The sequence below is a fragment of the Cynocephalus volans genome, chromosome 3 (assembly GCF_027409185.1).
Source record: "Cynocephalus volans isolate mCynVol1 chromosome 3, mCynVol1.pri, whole genome shotgun sequence".
Classification (NCBI taxonomy): domain Eukaryota; kingdom Metazoa; phylum Chordata; class Mammalia; order Dermoptera; family Cynocephalidae; genus Cynocephalus; species Cynocephalus volans.
Window position 1 is genome coordinate 23,101,174 of NC_084462.1, and position 19,045 is coordinate 23,120,218.

The 19,045-nt window shown below is 41.6% G+C and overlaps 1 protein-coding gene across 3 annotated transcripts; it reads left to right on the top strand.

Moving 5' to 3' along the window:
• The first annotated feature begins 8,238 nt into the window (after positions 1-8,238).
• On the top strand, positions 8,239-18,241 carry ZNF789 (zinc finger protein 789). 3 transcript variants are annotated; one of them, XM_063091659.1, is made up of 5 exons: positions 8,239-8,291; positions 10,177-10,253; positions 12,925-13,051; positions 15,777-15,890; positions 17,088-18,241. In XM_063091659.1, exons 2-5 carry the CDS (start codon positions 10,221-10,223, stop codon positions 18,098-18,100), a joined length of 1,287 nt encoding a protein of 428 aa, XP_062947729.1. In that variant the 5' UTR covers positions 8,239-8,291; positions 10,177-10,220; the 3' UTR covers positions 18,101-18,241. The 3 variants fall into 3 exon arrangements, with proteins under 3 accessions (XP_062947729.1, XP_062947728.1, XP_062947730.1); XM_063091658.1 differs by lacking the exon at positions 8,239-8,291 and adding an exon at positions 8,330-8,526; XM_063091660.1 differs by lacking the exons at positions 8,239-8,291; positions 15,777-15,890 and adding an exon at positions 8,330-8,526.
• Positions 18,242-19,045: the final 804 nt, after the last annotated feature.

Below are 19,045 nucleotides of genomic sequence, written 5' to 3' on the forward strand. Positions count from 1 at the left end.
TTTGGCACCAAGGCTCGGGGAAATTGAGACCTTAGGGGGCTGACTTATGCAAATCCAGTGGCTAGGCATGCTCAGTAGAAAGGGGTTACATAACCATGATAACTGAACATGCTCACTAAAGTGGAGTTTATGTTCATTAGACAGCATGAGTATGTATATGACAGTGAAACTATAAAAGTTGAATCTCAGCAGAAGGCAGAGTTGTTCACTTTCCAGGGGCCAACCTGCACTTCACCAACTGAGGTGTGTATGCTTTCTTTTGTATCAAACTTACTTTCAGCAAGCAGCTGCTCACTCTCCTGAGCCAGCCTGCACTTTGTGCTATACTTTAAGTGTGTATTTCTTACTTTTGTGTTAAAGTTGGTGTGGGCCCTGCTCAGTCTCTAGAGCTAGGCCACACTCTCTCTGTGAAATCTGTATCTCTTATTTGTCACTTTAATCCTGTTCTCACTTTCTACTGTGACTCTGCCTTTGAATTTTTTCCTGTGGTGGAGTCAAGAACCTGTTAAGAAGATGGGGTGGGTTGAGGCTGACTACTGGGCCTTCCCACTCCCTCTCCTGTGGCACCAGTTTTACAGAGTCCTTTATGATAGTTCTTGTTATCAGGCATACACACATGAGAACTCAAACTCCCCTCTTTCTGATCTTTCCCTGGTTCTATTTTTCAGGTTTTTGTTTAATTTTGTTTTGTTTTTAACACAAGCAGCTCCATCTTGATTCTGAAAATTTTCATGCCACTGTCCATGCCGAGAACTTTTTTTCATCTCCCCCAAACCAAAACTCTATACTCATTAAATATTAACTCCTCATCCTCCATTCCATCCCCTGGCAACCACCATTCCACTTTCTGTCTCTATAAATTTGACTGCTTTAGGTACTTCATATACGTGGAATTATACAATACTTGTCTTTTCTGCCCAGCTTATTTCACTCAGCATAATGTCCTCAAGGTTCATCCATGTTGCAGCATGTGTCAGAATTTCCTTCCTTTTTAAGGCTGAACAATATTTCATTGTATGTATATATCACATTTTGTTTATCCATTCATCCATTAGTGGACACCTGGATTGATTCCATCTTTTGGCTGTTGACTGAAATTAGTGCTGTTGAGGCAGAAATAGTTTTGTAAAGTTTACTGGGAGCCAAATGTGAGGATTGACTTGGGAAATACCACCTGACAGAGTCAGAGAAGTGTTCTGAAGTGTATTACAAACAACAAAGGTTTTATAGACAGAAAGGGCTGAAGAAAGCAGAAAGAAAGAACAGAAGGGGATTGGTCATTTCAAAGTTACTTCCCTTGTAAGCTGGGCACAGGGAGACAGAACAATAGGAAAATAACTGATTAGTTAACATCAAGTTACTTCGGGCTCTCTCTTATGTAAGTATTAAAGCAGAGGAAACTTCATTATCATAGGTTTTGAACATTTAAACTGGCCTGTTGGAGGAAATTGGCTATTATCTCTTTCTCCTGACTTCTAGGAAGTTCAGACCATAAACTGAGTGACATGGAACTTAGCAAGGGTGACTCCATTTTGACTTTTAGTCTGGTCTTTTGGGGCCTAGTGCAGGACCTTAGTCCAAAACAGTGGCCTCTGATAATTTTTATTTAACATGGCTATGAAGAATAATGCTGATATGAACACGGGCATACAAATATCTGTTCGAGTCCCAGCTTTCAATTCTTTGGGGTATTTTCTCAAACATGGAATTGTTGGAGCATATGGTTCCAATGCTTTTTAAAGAAAGAAAACAAACTCTAACATTTTATAATGTAAAATTCATGATGTCTAACATCCAACAACAAACAATATATATATAATGAAGGAAAATGCAGTCCAAAACCAAGAAAATAATCAGTCAGTAGAAACAGATGTAGAAGGGACAGAAATTATGGAATTAGCACACAATGACTTTAAAACAACTATTATGAATATACTCAAGGATTTAAAAAAAAACATGAACATAGTGAAGGGAAAAACAGAAGGCAATAAAAAGAAATAAGTGAAACTAGAGATGAAATAAAAACAATATCTGAAAGGATCACTGAGCTTAAGGACTAGCAATAGAAACTACTCCTTGTAGGACTTACAATTTTTTTTGTTTGTTTGTTTGGAGGCCGGCCAGTATGTCGACATATAATTATTGATCTTGGGTCTCCTTCTTGTAATGAGTTTTTATCTCATAAGCACTGGAAGACTATGGAAAATTCCTCTTTTCTTTTCCCAGTTTTTCCATATAGCTCTCTAGCTTCTTGTTCCCAGTAGCTTCAGATATCAGTAAATATCTTTTTTTAAGTTTATTTATTAACATTATTTTTTTACATTCTAAGATGTTATTGCAGAGCAGTTGGGGGAGGGGGAGAGGAAAAGGGGAAGGAAATAGTGCAGGAGGAAGAGGAAGGGGGTGTGGTTGAGGTCCGGGGCTGCCAGCAGTGGCTCAGTTGTTGCTGGGCTGGATGCAGATGTCAGAGGGTGTGGCTGAAGTCCTAGGCCCCCCACCACCAGAGGGCTTCCAGGGGTGGCTCAGTGGCCATTGCTGGGCTGGCCGCAGATGTTGGGGGGCATGGATAAGGCCCCCGGCCCTCCTCTCCTCCCTGGCTTGGGAGCCCAGGGGGCTTCCAGTCCTTCTAGGTTTTATAGGTGTTCTTTTGTGATATGAGACCTTTACTAGTTAATATCAAATTTTGTTTCTGGTCTGTGGCCATTTTGTTTTTTCTTTCAGTTCTGTGCTGGATTATTCACCATTAAGTTCTGTACTAGAAGTAATTTGCTGCCCTTTGCTTACTTCTAAAATGGGGGAAGTTCTTATGGGGACCAGCACTTGAGCCCTGCAGTTGAGCTAAATTGCACCTTTGCTGCTGATTCCCTGGGGAAGGCTTTTTGTGCAGCTCAGGTTTTAGAGATTGACCTTGTATGTACTTTTGGGTCTTGTGAGGTCCAATACACCTGGTTTGTGTGGAAACTCTCATCCGGGCCTGAGTCTTTTCAGCAAACTACATCTCCTGCAATTCTGTATTCCTGATGAGTCTCCACTGAGTGGTCCTGCACTGCTTGGGGGGGCAGATCAGCTGCCCTTGCTTTGCTCCGTTGTTCCCCCAGTGGACCTGTCTCCCCCACTGCCCATACTCCAAACACTTCCCATGGGATGGTCTGTGCACTGGTCCCTTGCAATGACTCACCGGCTTCTGAGTGGCTCCTTTTTTCAGTTGTCTGTGGCTCCTTGCTCCTGTGTGGGTCCATGGGAACCCTGTTAGTGGTCTTGCTGGCCTGGGGGCCACCAAGGCCCTCTTCTCCCCTATCGCCTCTAAGCAACTCCATCCGAAGGGCACAGCTGCAGCTTTTGCCAGTTCCTACTCCATGAGCTCACCAGGGCCAGCCTTGAAGCAGTTGGGATTTGAAATGGTGGGAGTGGTCCTCTCTTTCTGTCATCGTGGCTTCTCCTCCTTCATGCACTCTGTAGGTCTCTCCTCCTCTTCCCCTGAGCTCTAGCGGCCCCAGCTTGGCTGTCGTTACTTTTTAATAGTTGATAATTGGTTGATTTGTGGAAGAGAGTGATGCTGGGGACTGTCTATTCCACCATCTTGACCAGAAGCTTCAGTAAATATCTTCACAGGGAAACTATCACTGAATTTGAGGCCTCCAATTCTCCAATGTGGTCATTTTAGCACAGCATGATTGGAAAGAGCTCAACAGTTTTTCTGTCTGAGATCAGCACCCCTTTGCCTGGACCAAATCCTGAAATCTTTGAGTAACGTTTAAATGTGTAATATTTGAAATTTAACAGTGCCTAGTGCACTATAGGCAATCAATAAGATTAATTGAATGAATGAATTTCATTGTAAAACCTGATTTTCTTAATTGGCTTTTGGAAGTTCAAAGTGCTATAAGACTGAGTCAATAAATATCTGTATTGGGCCGAGCCCGTGGCACACTCGGGAGAGTGCAGCGCTGGGAGCGCAGTGACGCTCCCGCCGCGGGGTCGGATCCTATATAGGAATGGCCAGTGCACTCACTGGCTGAGTGCCCGTCACGAAAAAGACAAAAAAAAAAAACAAAAAAGCAAAAACAAACAAACAAACAAAAAAAACAATAAATATCTGTATTTATCTAAAGACCTTTGGAAAACTGCGGATTTTCCCCCTAATACTTCAGGAACATTTACTGTGTGCCAGGCATTGTTCTAAGCACTTTGCATGTATTAACTAATTTAATATTCATAACAACCATGTGAAATTCAGACTGCTAGTCTCCTCATTTTACATGTATGGAAACTAAGGCACAGAGGAGTTAAGTAATTTCTTCCAGGCCAAACAACTCATATGATAGCGGTAAAACAAACACCATATATAGATAATGTATGTATTTTGGCTCATGGAAATCAAGAAAAGATTTTACCCAATACTTCAAAAAGGTGTTTTGTTTTAAATCTGTATTCTCCCTTGCTTTTTTTTTTTTTTTTCTTAACTAAACATATGGAACCCTATCAAAAATTTTAAATTCTTACCTGGGTATTTTCATCCAGGTAGTTTTGTTGTTGTTGTTGTTGTTGTTTCCAGGTGGCTGGTAAGGGGATTCAAATCCTTGACCTTGGTGTTATCAGCACAGCTCTAACCAGGTGATCTAACTGACCAGCATAGGGTAGATTTTAAGACTATTTTTTTTTTTTTTTTTTTGACAGCAGTCCTTAATGTTCTTGACCAATCATACTCCTTGTATTTGTGGATCCTGATTTGTTTTTTTTTTTTTTTTTTTTTGGTGACTAGCCAGTACAGGGATCTGAACCCTTGACCTTTATGTTACTAACACCACGCTCTAACCAATACTTTCACTACATTTTGGCTGAGAATTTCTTCTAAGAAATCACAAAGATGCTCTGTGAGTTCTAAGTATTCTTACACAATTATAAAACAGATTTTTCTTCCTAAAGCTCAACATGTAATGGTAACTCACTTGTGTATTATAAATACTACTTCACAATATACTTCAATAAGAATTTATTATTGTAATGCTTCCAAAGCATTAAAAATATCATAACTTAAACATATATTATGGCATGTTAATATATAGATGGCATGGCATAATAAAGTGAGTACGAGAAAGCTGTTAGCTCAAAGAGAAGGGAGAGGTTAATTACAAAGTTCTCATATCAGGAATGGCTTAGTAAATTTTTTTTTCCCGGTTGGCCAGTAAGGGGATCAAAACTGGTTTAGTAGATTTAAAAGATTTAAGGACACATGTACTATTACACACTTTTTGGTTCATGCTTTAGTTAAAATTGTAATCATGCCTCAAATGTATTTCTTACTATATTGGGTCTCATCTTTAAAATGATGGCTCCAGTTATATTACTAGAATTTTCACTTTCTAGTAATTCTAAATTACTAGAATTTCCAAGTCACAGTCTAATATCGCTAGCACGATGCTGCCGTAAGAATGTTCCATGACAAAGCTAGAAACGGTATTGTTTTGTTTTGTTTTGTCTATTCGTTTTGGTGGCTGGCTGATGTGGAAATCTGAACCCTTGACCTTGGTGTTACCAACACTGCGCTCCAACCGAGCAAACTGGCCAGCAGAAACAGTATGTTTTCAGAAAGTCACAAGTTCATATTAGCATTGTCAATATAGCTATAATCTTAATATATCTACTTAAAAACTTAACCCTTTACTCATAACTGTACTCTTTTGTAATTACATAATTTGCACAATTATCCCTCTAACTAAAATCTAGTACAATTTCTCTCTTCCTCTTTTATCTGATAAAATCTTCTCCCCTACAAACACATGTGCACACACACACAAAGCCAAAGAAACTAATTATATTGCTTTTGAATCAAAATATTTTTCAATTTTTTTATGATTAAACAAACAGTTGCACATGTATACTTTGTTCCAAACGTTTAAGTTAATTTGTAATTTAAGAGGCTTGTTTTTTATACTGGTTGTGACTTTCAGCTCGTTCTTCATAGAAGACCCATTCAGGTCCCATAGCAAATGGAAAATCAGATTTTCCAGTCTATTCTATGAAATGAATGGAAGTATAAAAGAGGTTTAATTTCCAAAGTCAGGTACAAGAGTATTATTGTCATGAGCAGTGAATCAATGCATGATTGTGGGTAAAACTTTCATACACACAATTTTCTGTCAGAAAAACCAATCTTATCTTCCACAGGTCATTTCCTGACCTACATTAAATGAGGAGACATTAGAGACACAGAGATTCCTTTGGCTCTATACAACTACCATCTGATAATCTCTTATCTGAACAACCGCCACAGCATCCTAGCTGGCTTTCCCACATCCACAATCCTTCAATCTGGTCTCCTCAATGCAGCCAAAGCAACCTTTAGTAAATTAAAATCTGGGCATGCCATTCTTTTTTTCCAGAATCTTCTTGAGCACAGAGCCCTATTTGGGTTAGAGTGATGGCAAGCCTTGATGGAAGTGACAGAGAGTTCAAAAGTCACTTAAATGTTTTATCTTAGTACATCTATGTTTAGAAAAATAATCCAGTTCTAGGCTTCTAGAAGGCTCCATGTGCTTGGGGGGCCCCCAAGTTGGATACTGAAAGGATGTTCATAGTGATTCTCAATCCTGTTGCTAGGGTGTCTCCAGTTTTGCTTGGGACTGTCCAGAACTTAATGTCTTTCTAAGGAAGAAGCTTCTACCCAGAATGCACAAAGTCTCAGTGATCAGCTATGGCTGCAGAAATTTGGGGGAAAGGCACAAAACCCAACAAATAGGGACTGAAAGCAACATAGTTTTAGTGTCACATGGATTTGGCATAGGTGATCCACCCCACTTGCTGTCATCCTGGCTGCTGATGTTAGCAACCATGATTTGTGGTTCATAGTGACAGATCATCTCTTGCTTCAACACTCCAAGTGATGAGACTTAAATGTACAACTTAAGGGCATTATTATTATCAGCTTTAACTGCTGATCTATAAGATGAATTTACAGATGCAAAGGACCTGACTGACAAACAGCTAGTTTACCAGAAAATTCGGAGAGCTGGAAATTAATTCCCACATGTCTAATACCCTGCTGTTGCCAGTAAGTATATCGTAAGTATCCCATACTCAAAGGCTTTTGTTGAGAGGATATTTAGCTTGACATTATATATCACTTTGGACTGACACAAGGAATCAGTGTAATGTGGGCCTGATAAGAGAAGAGCTACAAGTCAAAGAGAGTTGTACTTTCGCCTGTAGTATTCAGTTTTAACACTACATAAAAGTCAAAAAAGATGTCTTGAAGGTTTCCAGGCAATTCAGAGAATTACTGTTAGAAAGAGTAAAAATATCCTACTGTATCATTGGACTGAAAGAAATATATCCTTTTTTTTCCTTTTTATTAAATGCATCTTTTTTTTTAAAGTCTTACAATTATGTATTTTACACATACACAAAGAAATAGCCTACGAAATCTAACTATCTAAAAAAGCGTTTAATAGTTACAGTATGTTGCTATATCGGTGGGCAAAGAGAAACGTACAAGTATTATATCTCCTTCACATACATTACCTCTTTAGTTAGTCCTGCTATTTTATTTCTTTGGTGGCTAGCGGAATGGGGATCTCTTGACCTTCGTGTTATAACACCGCGCTCTAACCAACTGAGCTAACTGGCCAGCCACTTTGCTATTTATTAATTACAACAAATTGCCCCTGTTAACTACTCCTATTGCTGTTTTGTTTAAATAATAGCACAATGTAACAGAAATGTAAATTAAAAAACCATTTCAAATAAGCACCTATTTTTCATTTTTTGGTTGAAGCGATAACACATATGTGTATAATAACTCATTATATGTTCCATTATCATTATTTGTTTGGGATAGCTGTGGTCAAGGTGAGCTCTCGAAAAAGTTGGTCACTCCACATTGACTTGCCAGGGGAGATTTTTAAAATACCCAACTGCGCTGACAGCCCCTTCCCTAGAGGTTCTGCAATCAGTCCGCAGGGGCAGGGGCTTGCTACTGGCATTTCTAGAGCTCTCCAGCTGACTCGGGAGTTCACCACCACCGCGTGGGCGGGGCAGAATCCTCAGGGGCGTGGCCAGAGGGCACGTGGCCGAGCCGGCGCCCTCTGCGGCCGTTGATTGGTACCGGCTAGGAGAGGAGTGTACGTGCCATGAGCGGCCGCCGCCCTCTTCGCCAGACCAGAGAGTTGTGAAGCCTCCGTGGTCCTAGAGAAGACGCGGAGCGAGACGCTCTGCTCGGCGCGACGAGAGTCTCGGAGGACGCCCCCGAGGCGGAGCCGGGGATCCCATCCCTCTAGTGGGGGTGAGCGGAGGTGCGCCGACGAGAAGGGCTCGAGTCAGGGCGGGGAAGGGGAGAGGGGAGTCCACCCTCGCGGCTGCCGCAGGGGGACACTAAGTACCACGTGGAGGACTTCCTGGAGGCGGCGGCGCGGTGGGAGGTCGCCGGCCTCCAGTAGGTTTGGAGAGAAAGAAACTAGTGTGATGGGAGGAGTGGTGCCGCGGGGAAGTCACTCCTGGAGAGACAACCCTCTCCTCCCGGCCTCCAGGGTACGTGAAGGGCATTTGCGGAGGGGCTCCGGGGCCTGTGGCACCAGCCTTTGAATATTTTCGATGGTGTCTCAGGTCTTCAGCAGCGAGGAGGAGCGAAGTCAGTAAATGAATGGCTGGTTTGTGGTATTTGGTTTTGGATGCAGGGGAAGTCGAGATGTGATTCTAAGTTCAAGGTGTTGACATTACCGCGAAGTGGCATCTTAGATTCTGTCAGAAGTTAAAATCAGATCAAATTAAAGTGTTAAGAGTTTTTTGTGCATACAGACGAACAGTTGGTGAACTGTTACAACGCATCTTATAAAGCATGAGCGAGGAAGTGCCGCGATCTTTATGTTAATTGGATATTACACACATTCCTTTTAGAGCAAGAAGCGCTGTGTAAGCTTTTGGTTGTAAGCTTTTCGTCTGCAGACAATTGGTTCAATTTCATCCTGCGGAAAACAGAACAGCTGAAGTTTCGTTCATGGTTAGAGCTAGCTTTTCGGGGGAATGAGGCTATTTGCAGTTTTTGTATGCCTGTGGATGGTTGGCCTACGGGTATACCCAAACCATGGCGTTTATTTTGATTTTTGTTTAGCAAGTCTGACTTCCAAATGCACAGTTTGTACAGATTTTCTTTTTCCTTTATTGTATGGGTAATTCTAGTGCTTGAGAAAAGCAGGTTTAGTTAGAGACTTCTAGGGACTTGTTCAGGAGGTTGGGGGCAGGCGTTATTTATTCTGCCTAGATTTTCAGTAAATATAGTTTAGGGAATGAAAGGCATGTGGTCTCTGCCCCAACTTTGGAACCATTGATCAGGACAGTTTTTGGAGTGCCTCCTCGCTTAAGAGGCAGGAGGTCTTCCAAACAGTGTTTTCAGGGAACATGAACTGGAGTTTGGTGGCGGTGGTGGTGGTAGGGGGGGGTCTTTAAAATTAATTTACGTAAAGATTAACCCCTGGGGAGAAAGCAAGTCTGTTATTGTTGTTCAATCTTGTGAGTCCTAGCAAATCACCAAGCTAGGTGGTTGTGGAGCCCCAGAACACCTCCAGAGTAGGCTTGTCAGTGGGTGGAGCTGTCAGTGGGAGCAGGGTTGGGAATACATAAACAGATTTAGAAGAACAAAGAAATAGCCTATGGTATTGCCCCAAATGACCTTAGTTCCTGGAGAGCTAAATTGGTTAGGTTTGGGTTAGGGGAGTCAAGTTTGAAGATTAGTATCTTCAGGCCAAGCTAAACTGATGGTTAAGGTAACAATGGGAAAAGATAAAACCTGTTTATTGTGTATGTGAGCTTATTTGTTTGAAGAGGATAAAATTAAGTTCATTGTAGAATTTGGAAAATATGGAAAAAAAAGAAAAAAGAAAATCCCTGTATCTCGTCAGCTGTGCATGCCCAGAGAGTAACTATATGGAATTTATAATTACCTGTTTGTACATATGTAGTCTGAAATCTCTGATAACGGTCCTAAAATAATATGTGTGATGTGGAAATAAATGGAGATCACCCAAATCAGAGCAAGTGCTTTTTATTCAGAACTTCATATAACAAGGGAGTCAACCACCATCACTTGTGTTGGGCAGAGACTCAAAGGCAGGCAGAGGAAAGCTTCGCAGAGAGAGCTTCAAATTAGGGCTGGCCTTACTGGTTATCTCTCTTCTTCTTCAGCTTACCCTGAGGACCGGTATCCTACCCTTGTTAAAGAGCCGGCCATGGAAGCTGTGTTCCCAGCAGCCAGGTGGAAGGTGAGCTGTGCTTCCTCCTCTGCTTCCTCAGAATAGTCACTGCTGCTTTCACAACTCCTTCGTTCAGATTGAGCCCTCATTACCAATTTGGGGAATCTTCCTGCTTTTAAAATGTGATTTAAAGAGCTTAAACTCTGGAGTCCGATAAGTTCACATCCAGGCTCTGTTTCAGATGTGTTACTTTTAGCAAGTTACATAAACACTATGGGTGACAGCTTCCTTATGTGTAAAATGGGATAAGGACAGTACCTATCACAAAGAGTTATGAGGATTTAATGAAATAAGGCATGTGAGGTACTTTGTATAGTACCTTGTTACATTTTAAGGGCTCTGTAAGTTTTAGCTCTTATTACCGTAGTTGCTCATGGTTTTGGTCAGTGAGTGAGCATTATTGTGTACCTACTGTATACCAGTTACTGTCTTTTGTGCTGGGAGATAAACTCCTATGTGAAGGAGATTACAGTTTGTTGGGGAGGTAGATATATGTAAACAAATTCTTCTAATACAGGAATAAGTTCTGAACTGTTAGGATTACAGGGTACACTGGAAGTTCAGTTATTGAATTTGAAACATTATAGAGAGTGATTAGAAGAAGTTGAGTTTAAAAAGTAAGGGGACAAGTTAGAAAACCATTGCAACAGTTTGAACAGTGCTGCACAGGATGGAGTTGCATTGCAGCATGTTGACGGTATTGTTCCATGTGTCCACATTTTCTGAGGAATCATGAAGCTCCACCTGCTTTTCCTGTTTCATTTTCGGCCTTTCCCCCCAGCCAGTGAATCTGCACTCGGGAACGTGCAATGCTCATTCATTCTGCCATTCTCTGGTACCTACTGTACTCTGTCCACACGCAAACTCCCCTACTCATGTTTCAAGACTCAACTCAAAAATTATGTCCTCTGCGCCATCTTCTCTTCCTTTGCCTTCTCTGTGTTCCCAAGAAGGTGGACACTAGCGGGGCTTAGAAGAACAATTTTAGAGGAAGGATGGAGGCTGAAGCCGTATGGTGGGGTGTAGAATGGTTGGAGGTGATGTGCAGGGTGTTCTTTCCAGACTCTGTCCAGTACGGGAAGGAGAGAGAGTGGGAACCAGAGGGAAGGAAGAAGCATGGAGCATCTCTTTAAAGACAGGAAAGATTTTACCATATTTACTGGCTAAAGGGAAGGAGCTAATGGAGGGAGGAAAAAGGGTACAGACACAGAAAAGAGTGGTCATTGTTGGAGTAAGAGCCAGAGGAGACGGGAGAGAGTGGAATCAGAGGCAGAGCAGGAGGGCTTACTAGGAGAAGGGGACCTTTTTCCTTTCAGGGAGGAGGAGGGATGGGTAAAAATTCAGGTCATGTCTAGGGGAGTGTGGTAGGAGAACAGGAGGAGTTAAAGAGCCTGTCTGCCATGGGCTGTTTTCTAGGATGGAACCGGCAGTGCTTGGTGAGAGGGAGGGCGTGGGGCATATTGATGACTGGGTCATTACTGGTTACCATGTTGACTTCCCCATCTTCCTTACTAGACTGTTTATCCCTGAAGCTGGGACCAGGGCTGCCATGGGGTTGTGCAGTCGTGCACTTAGCAGTGGGGAGGCCCCATCCCACAGCTCTGGTGGGAGCAGCGTCCTCTCGAGTTGAGCAGTGTGCATCCCGAACGGCTGCATCCTGTGGCCTCAGCAGGAGCTGTAGCCTTGGTTTATTTTGTGGTGGCATATAGCATGAAGGCTAGCAACTTATTGGTGCTCAATAAATGTTTATTGAAGGAACGAGAGTGACAAACGTGTAGAGTGCCACTTGTGAGGAATGTGAGAGCGAGAATTGTGGAGTAGCTGTCAGGGCCCCACCGTAAATGTGTAGAGAACACTCTGTGGGAGATGAAGTGATTTTCTTCCTTAACGCTTGTTCCCATCATGAGGTGCAGAGAGTGCAGATGGCTGAGCAGATCAGGGTGAGGAGACTGCAGGGCAGCTCTGGGAAAAGGCAAACGGGACCAGGGGCCTGGCGGAAAGTGAGGTTGGTTGTCTGTTCTCTCCCTGGCAGGCTTGGTGGCAGCGGCTGCATTCTTCTAAGGCCCTAATTCCAGTCTTGCTTCCTCTCCAACAACTTCCTGGATTCCAACATCCCTTCCCCTACCTTATTTGCCTCTTCAGACCAGTGGGTAGTGGTTCCCCACTGCAGCCAGCACCTGCATGCTTCAGCATACCTGTATTTTCATTAAGCCTCTCCATTCCTTTGTAAATGGCCTGCACGTTAATCTGTCTTTAATGACATCATCTCTTTCCTACGGGCACCTGGGGCAGTATTATATAGAGCAGGGGTCAGCAACCTGAGCTGGACCTGTTAAGAAGGGTTTATTGGAACACAGCCATGCCCATTTGCTTACCTGTCATCTATAGCTGCTTTTGTGCTATAGCAGCGGAGTCGAATAGTTGCAGCAGAGACCAAATGGCCTGAAAAGCCTAAAACATTTACCCTCTGGCCCTTTTGAGATAAGTCTGTTGACTCTGTGGTATGCCTGGCTTGAGGGTCAGGAGATCTGAGGGGAGCCTCCCATCCTCCTTACTAATGGAGTGACCTTGGCCAGGGCAGTTTACCTCTCTGAACCTCAGTTTCCTCATCTGTAGAGTAATAGTCATAGCTCACAAGATATTCTAAGAATTGCAGTTGCAATTTCCTGCTGTTTTTCAGGAGTTGCTGTCGTTTGAGGATGTGGCAATGTACTTCACCAGAGAGGAGTGGGACCACCTTGACTGGGCTCAAAGGGACCTCTACAGAGATGTGATGCTGGAGAATTACAGGAACTTGGTCTTGTTGGGTAATGACTCAGCTTGGAGAAAGGGCTTCGTTTATGTGTTCTAAGTGTCTACACAGGTCCTCAGTCCTTTATCTGAAGTTCCAAAGTCAGAAAAAGCTCTGCAAACCAGAAGTTTTTTCCTAACTTATTTGGCTGCAAAACGTGACCTGAAGTCACCAGGCAGTGAAGCCTGAATTCATCCCACAGGAAATTACTCATTGTTCTTATCTTCTCACTTGGTGTACATATCTATATACAGTCATGGGTCACTGAGCAGCAGGGTTATGTTCTGAGGAATGCATCATTAGGCAGTTTGGTTGTGGGAACATCGTAGAGTGTACTTAACACAAATCTAGATGGTATGGCCTGTTACACACCTAGGCTATATGGGATGGCCTATGGCTCCTTAGGCTACAAACCCGTACAGCATGTTACTGTACTAACTACTGTAGGCAATTGTAACACAGTGGTAACCATTTGTGTATCTGAACATATGTAAACATAGAAAATGTACTGTAAAAATACAGTATAAAAAACAAAAAATGGTGCATTTATATAAGGCACTTACCATGCACAGAGCTCTCAGGACTGGAAGTTGCTCTGAGTCAGGGAGTGAGTGGTGAGAGAATGTGAAGGCCTAAGACATTACTCTGTGCCACTGTAGACTTTATGAACACTAAACACTTAGGCTAAAGTAAATTTATTAAAAAATTAAGTAATTGTGCTGTGACGTTATGACAGCTACAATGTCACTAGGCAATAGGAATTTTTAACTCCATTATAATTATGCAACCAACGTTGTATATGCTATTCGTAGTTGACCTTAACTTTGTTATGTGGCACGTGACTGCACTTAGCTTCAGAAATATCAGTGTGTTTGATTGAGGGCACAGCTCAAACCCTATTAGGGATGGTATATAATATAAAATACATACACCAAGTCACCGTTGTGAAGTCTGGAAAAATTCTGAATCCTGATACAGTCTGGCCCCAAGGGTTTCAGGTAAGGGATTGTGGTCAGTGCATAGTTGTGTTTTGTTTTAGGGGTCAGAGACACTTAATCCTTTCTCCACTCTCATCCCATCTTCTACATCTTTAAGACCCCAGGAGTTAAAAAGATTGTGGTGGATTTAGATTCCAAAGGCTTGCTTCTTATTCTCTTGAAGTCTTTTTCTTTCTTTTCTCTGGAAATGGGTACCATCCTTGTTTGTATCATTAGTGGGTGCCCAGGAAATGACTTTAAACTGACTGCATTCCTGAACCTTCACTGCTTCCATCTTTCCAGGAGCCTACCTTTGTCTTATGCCAGTGCAGCCTCTCCCGCTATGGGAGTTGCCTGGATAAATAGTTTCCTTAATGGGGCTACATGTTTGAACCCCAAACAGACGCTCTTGGCATGGTCTTGATCACCTCTTGTGCAATCTTCCACCCACCTCTGGATTTTGTAATGTTTATTTTTCTGTTAAAAGTATCATAGGAGCATGCTTGAATACATGGAAGTTACAGAAAAGTATGAAGGGAAAGGGGAGATATTCAGAGATAACCCTGTTATATTTTCAGATATTTCCTTCCATCTTTTTTTTCTGTGTGTATGCTTTTTAAAAAGTAGCTGAGCATATTCTATGTGTAATTCAGTAGTCCCTGTTAAACTTAACATTACAGCATTAGCATTTTCTCATAGATACAGTGAATGATCATACCTTCCATTGTATGATCTTAAATAATATTTAATGTTTTCCCATTTGGGGACATACAGCTTGACTCTGTTTTTGCTTGTTGGTTGGCTTGTGTGTTTATCATTTTCTGTATTATAATGTTCCAGTGGAGGTTTCTGACTATGAATCTTTATATGAATTTTTGATTATTCCTTGAGATACATTCTCAGAACTGGAATTTTGGAATTAAAGGGCATGGCACTTTAAGTGTCTTTATAGATTACTGAATGATTTTTTAAGAAAATTTTTACTATTTTGCATATCGAAAAGTAGTATTTGAGAGTGCTTCTTTTCATAGATCACTACTTCTTTTGAGAGTTTACTAGTTCTAAACATAATAATGCTTATTTTAGAAACTTTAGAAAATGTATCAATGAATAGAGTAAATAAGAAAAATCATCTGCACGTCTACTGCTCAGAAATAACCCTTGGTAAAGTTTTCGTTTACTTTTTCCTAGTCAGTCTCTCTCTCTTTCTCTCCCCTTAGTTATTTACTGACCAACTTACACACACAGATACACATACACATGTATAGTTTTTTAAAACAAAATTTGGATCATGCCATACATGGATTTTGTTTTCTGCTTTAAAATATATAGAGAGCATCTTCCTATTTTAATAAATATGAACACATGGATTTTTCATGTCTTCCTAAGGCTTATGCCTTTATTGTGTTAATGTGCTACACTTTATTTAATGATCCCCTATTGAAACTTAGTTTATTTCCAGCTTCACACAGTTATAACACTGTGCTAAACATCTCTGGTACATTCATCTTTGTCCTAATTTTTCCTTAGGCTATATTTATAAGAGTGAAATGAACATATCCAAGAGTAGGACACTGGTCAGGCTTTCAATACAGAGAGCCAGATTTTCACAAAGATTGTGCCAGTTTCTATTCTCACCAGCCCTTTTGATTATTGTCCTTATCTCTGCTTGCCACTGTGGACCCAAAGGTTAGACTGAGCCCTGGGACGATATCTCTCTGTTAGTCACTAATGGCCACATCCCGTTTACTTTCTCATGAGTAGGATTTCAGTTTTCCAAACCTGAGGTGATCTGTCAGCTGGAGAACTGGGACGAGCCACGGATCGTGGAGCTGCCGAGAGCTGAGAATAGGAAGGCTTCCAGTAGTGCTTGCCCAGGTGGGTGAGGAGGAGACCAAGCAAGCGCAACCCTGGAGAGAAAGGGAAGCCACGTTCACGAAGCCCCTTCTGTGTGCCAGACACTGAGCAGGCGTCCCGCACACGCCGTTCCCCTTCTGCACCCCACTGCCCTAGGAAGGCGGTAGGAGGATGATCAGCATCCCCATTTTCCAGACAAAGAAAGGCAAAAATCAAGAGATCTCTCCCACAGTCAGGAGAGGGACCGTTGGGATTTGATTTCAAGTCTGCGAAGCTCGTCCTCTTTCTGCTGCAGTATCAAGTGCTTCTCTGAAGCAGCTGGTCCGATGTTTTCTAAGTGACAGCTCTCAGGCCGCCTGAGATACTCCTTTATTCCACCCTCACTACTTATCCTTTCTCTGTTCTCTTGTTCCCTTACATTCATTTTGTTTCTCATATTCCCTCAGTATTTCTTGATACATCTCCTTGTTCCTACTTACTGTGTCCTGATTGCTGCTTCAGCCCGTTTTTGTATCCCTCTACTCCTACTCCACGATTTCTCAACCTCAGCACTGGTGGCATTTTGGGCTGGTTAATTCTTTGGGGGGGGCTGGCTAATTCTTTGGGGGGGGGGGGACTGTCGTGTGCATGGTAGGATGTTTAGCCTCCCTGGCCTCCGTCCACTAGGTGCCAGTAGTGCCACCCCAGTTGTGACAACCAAAAATGTCTCCGGACATTGTCAGATATCCCCTGTGGGGCAAATAATTCCTGGTTGAAACCCACTACTCTCGTCTGTTGGTATTTTGTACCTACTTCCCTCTGGTTCCTTTTCTGTTCTATCCTGTACTTTCTCCATTTATAACGAATCGTTTCACCTAGAATTATCAAAAACATGCATATCTAGAAAGCATAAGATTCTACCTCTCCTACATCTATGTGACACTACTGAGTACCTAGAGTAAGTTATGTCTCCACAAATGGCGATGGGTTTGTTCTGTTCTCACATTTCTGGCACACGCACTTGTGCATTTTTTATTGGTTGATAGTTTCTAAAAGCTCTTTCTGTTTGGAAAGCAGAAAGTTTTATGAATTTCAGAATTTTGGCCTCTTGAGTATGATGATGTAAACAAGTGAGCACTTAGCTTGGTTGGATTTTATATCCCAAACACTTGGCTGCTTTTCTTTTTTTTCCTCTTGAAATGAGCAGGTTATTTATATCTTTTCTTACTATTTCACTAGGTTCTGAAGCCAGATACAAGATGAAAAAGCTAACTCCAAAGCAGAAAATTTCTGAAGATTTGGAGTCACATAAGGTATCAGTGGTAATGCAGAAAACAGCCACAAAACTTTCAGAAAAGTTACATAAATGTAAAGAATTTGCGGAGAGTTGCGAGTTTGTACTCCCTACTGTTGGTGACGAACACTACAATGTCTTCCTTCAAAACTTTAACCTCATTCAAGATCAGGAAGCTCAGACAAGGAGGAGGCAGGGTAAATATGATGAAGAAGGGAAACCCTTCAATCGAAGATCATTGCTTTTGAGGCACGAGCAAATTCTTATAAGAGCAAAATCATATGAATGTAGTGAATGCGGAAAAGTCATAAGGCGTAAGGCATGGTTTGATCAACATCAAAGAATTCACTTTTTAGAGAATCCTTTTGAGTGTAAGGTATGTGGGCAAGCCTTCAAACAGCGGATAGATCTTACTGTCCATAAACAGTGTCATCTGCAGAACAAGCCATATAAATGTCCTGACTGTGGAAAGTGTTTCCGTCAGCTCGCATATCTTGTTGAACATAAGAGGGTTCATACCAAAGAAAAACCCTACAAATGTAGTGAATGCGAAAAAACTTTTAGTCAGAATTCAACCCTTATTCGACATCAGTTAATCCATAGTGGAGAAAAACCCCATAAATGCCTAGAATGTGGAAAAGCCTTTGGTCGGCATTCAACCCTTATGCACCATCAACAAATTCACCGTAAACAGAAAACCCATAAATGTAGTGAATGTGGACAGTCCTTTCGTCTGAATGTAGACCTCATTCAGCATCAAAGAACTCATACCACAGAGGAATTCTTTGAATGTAAAGAATGTGGAAAAACTTTTAGTTTTAGGAGAAATCTTTATAGACATCAGGTCATTCACACTGGAAAAAGACCCTATATGTGTGACACATGCGGAAAATCTTTCAAGTGGCACACAAGCTTTATTAAGCATCAAGGTACTCACAAAGGACAACTATCTCCATGATATTAACTGGAAACACTACCATTTATTTTATTTTTATTTATTTTTTGGTGGCTGGCCAGTTCGTAAAGCTACCATTTAAAGTCCCGAACTTAACATCGACTGCAAGTGTGTATAACTTGATTGTTTCACGAAAAGTAATAAACAACTGACATGGTTTTTCTGTGGGACCCTTTTTCTGTAGCGAACCTTCCTGCTGCACTCAAGAATTATGAGAAAATGTAATGGGCTGTTGTGTCCACTCACTCTTGAACCCTGCATACCCTCATCCCCTTTAGTCTAGTTAAGGCAGGAGGAGGCATAGAAGCTTGAAGAGACATGTCCCTTCTGCTTCATTTATTCCAAGCACATTCTAACATTAAGGTTAAATAGGTTAAGCTGACTGTATTATTCTCCCTAGAGCTTAGCAACACAGGAAATTTCACTTGAAATTGTTTTGATATCCTAAACATCATCCTAAGTCTGTAGTAAACATTGCTGCTTAAAAAAAAAAGGTGGCTGCTATTTTGACCCTCTCCTATTACTCAAGTCTCCTTTAGTTTCTTCTCGATTTTATTATTTTCTTGCCCCTACCAATTTCATGACTTCTTACCCAGCATATAAAATAAAATGTTAATGAGTGGATACGGAAAATGTGGTACATCTACACAATGGAATACTACTCAGCTATAAAAACGAATGAAATACTGCCATTTGCAACAACATGGATGGACCTCGAGAGAATTATATTAAGTGAAACAAGTCAGGCACAGAAAGAGAAATACCACATGTTCTCACTTATTGGTGGGAGCTAAAAATTAATATATAAATTCACACACACACACACACACACACACACACACAAAAACGGGGGGGGAAGAAGATATAACAACCACAATTACTTGAAGTTGATATGACAAGCAAACAGAAAGGACATTGTTGGGAGGGGGGAGGGAGAAGGGAGGGAGG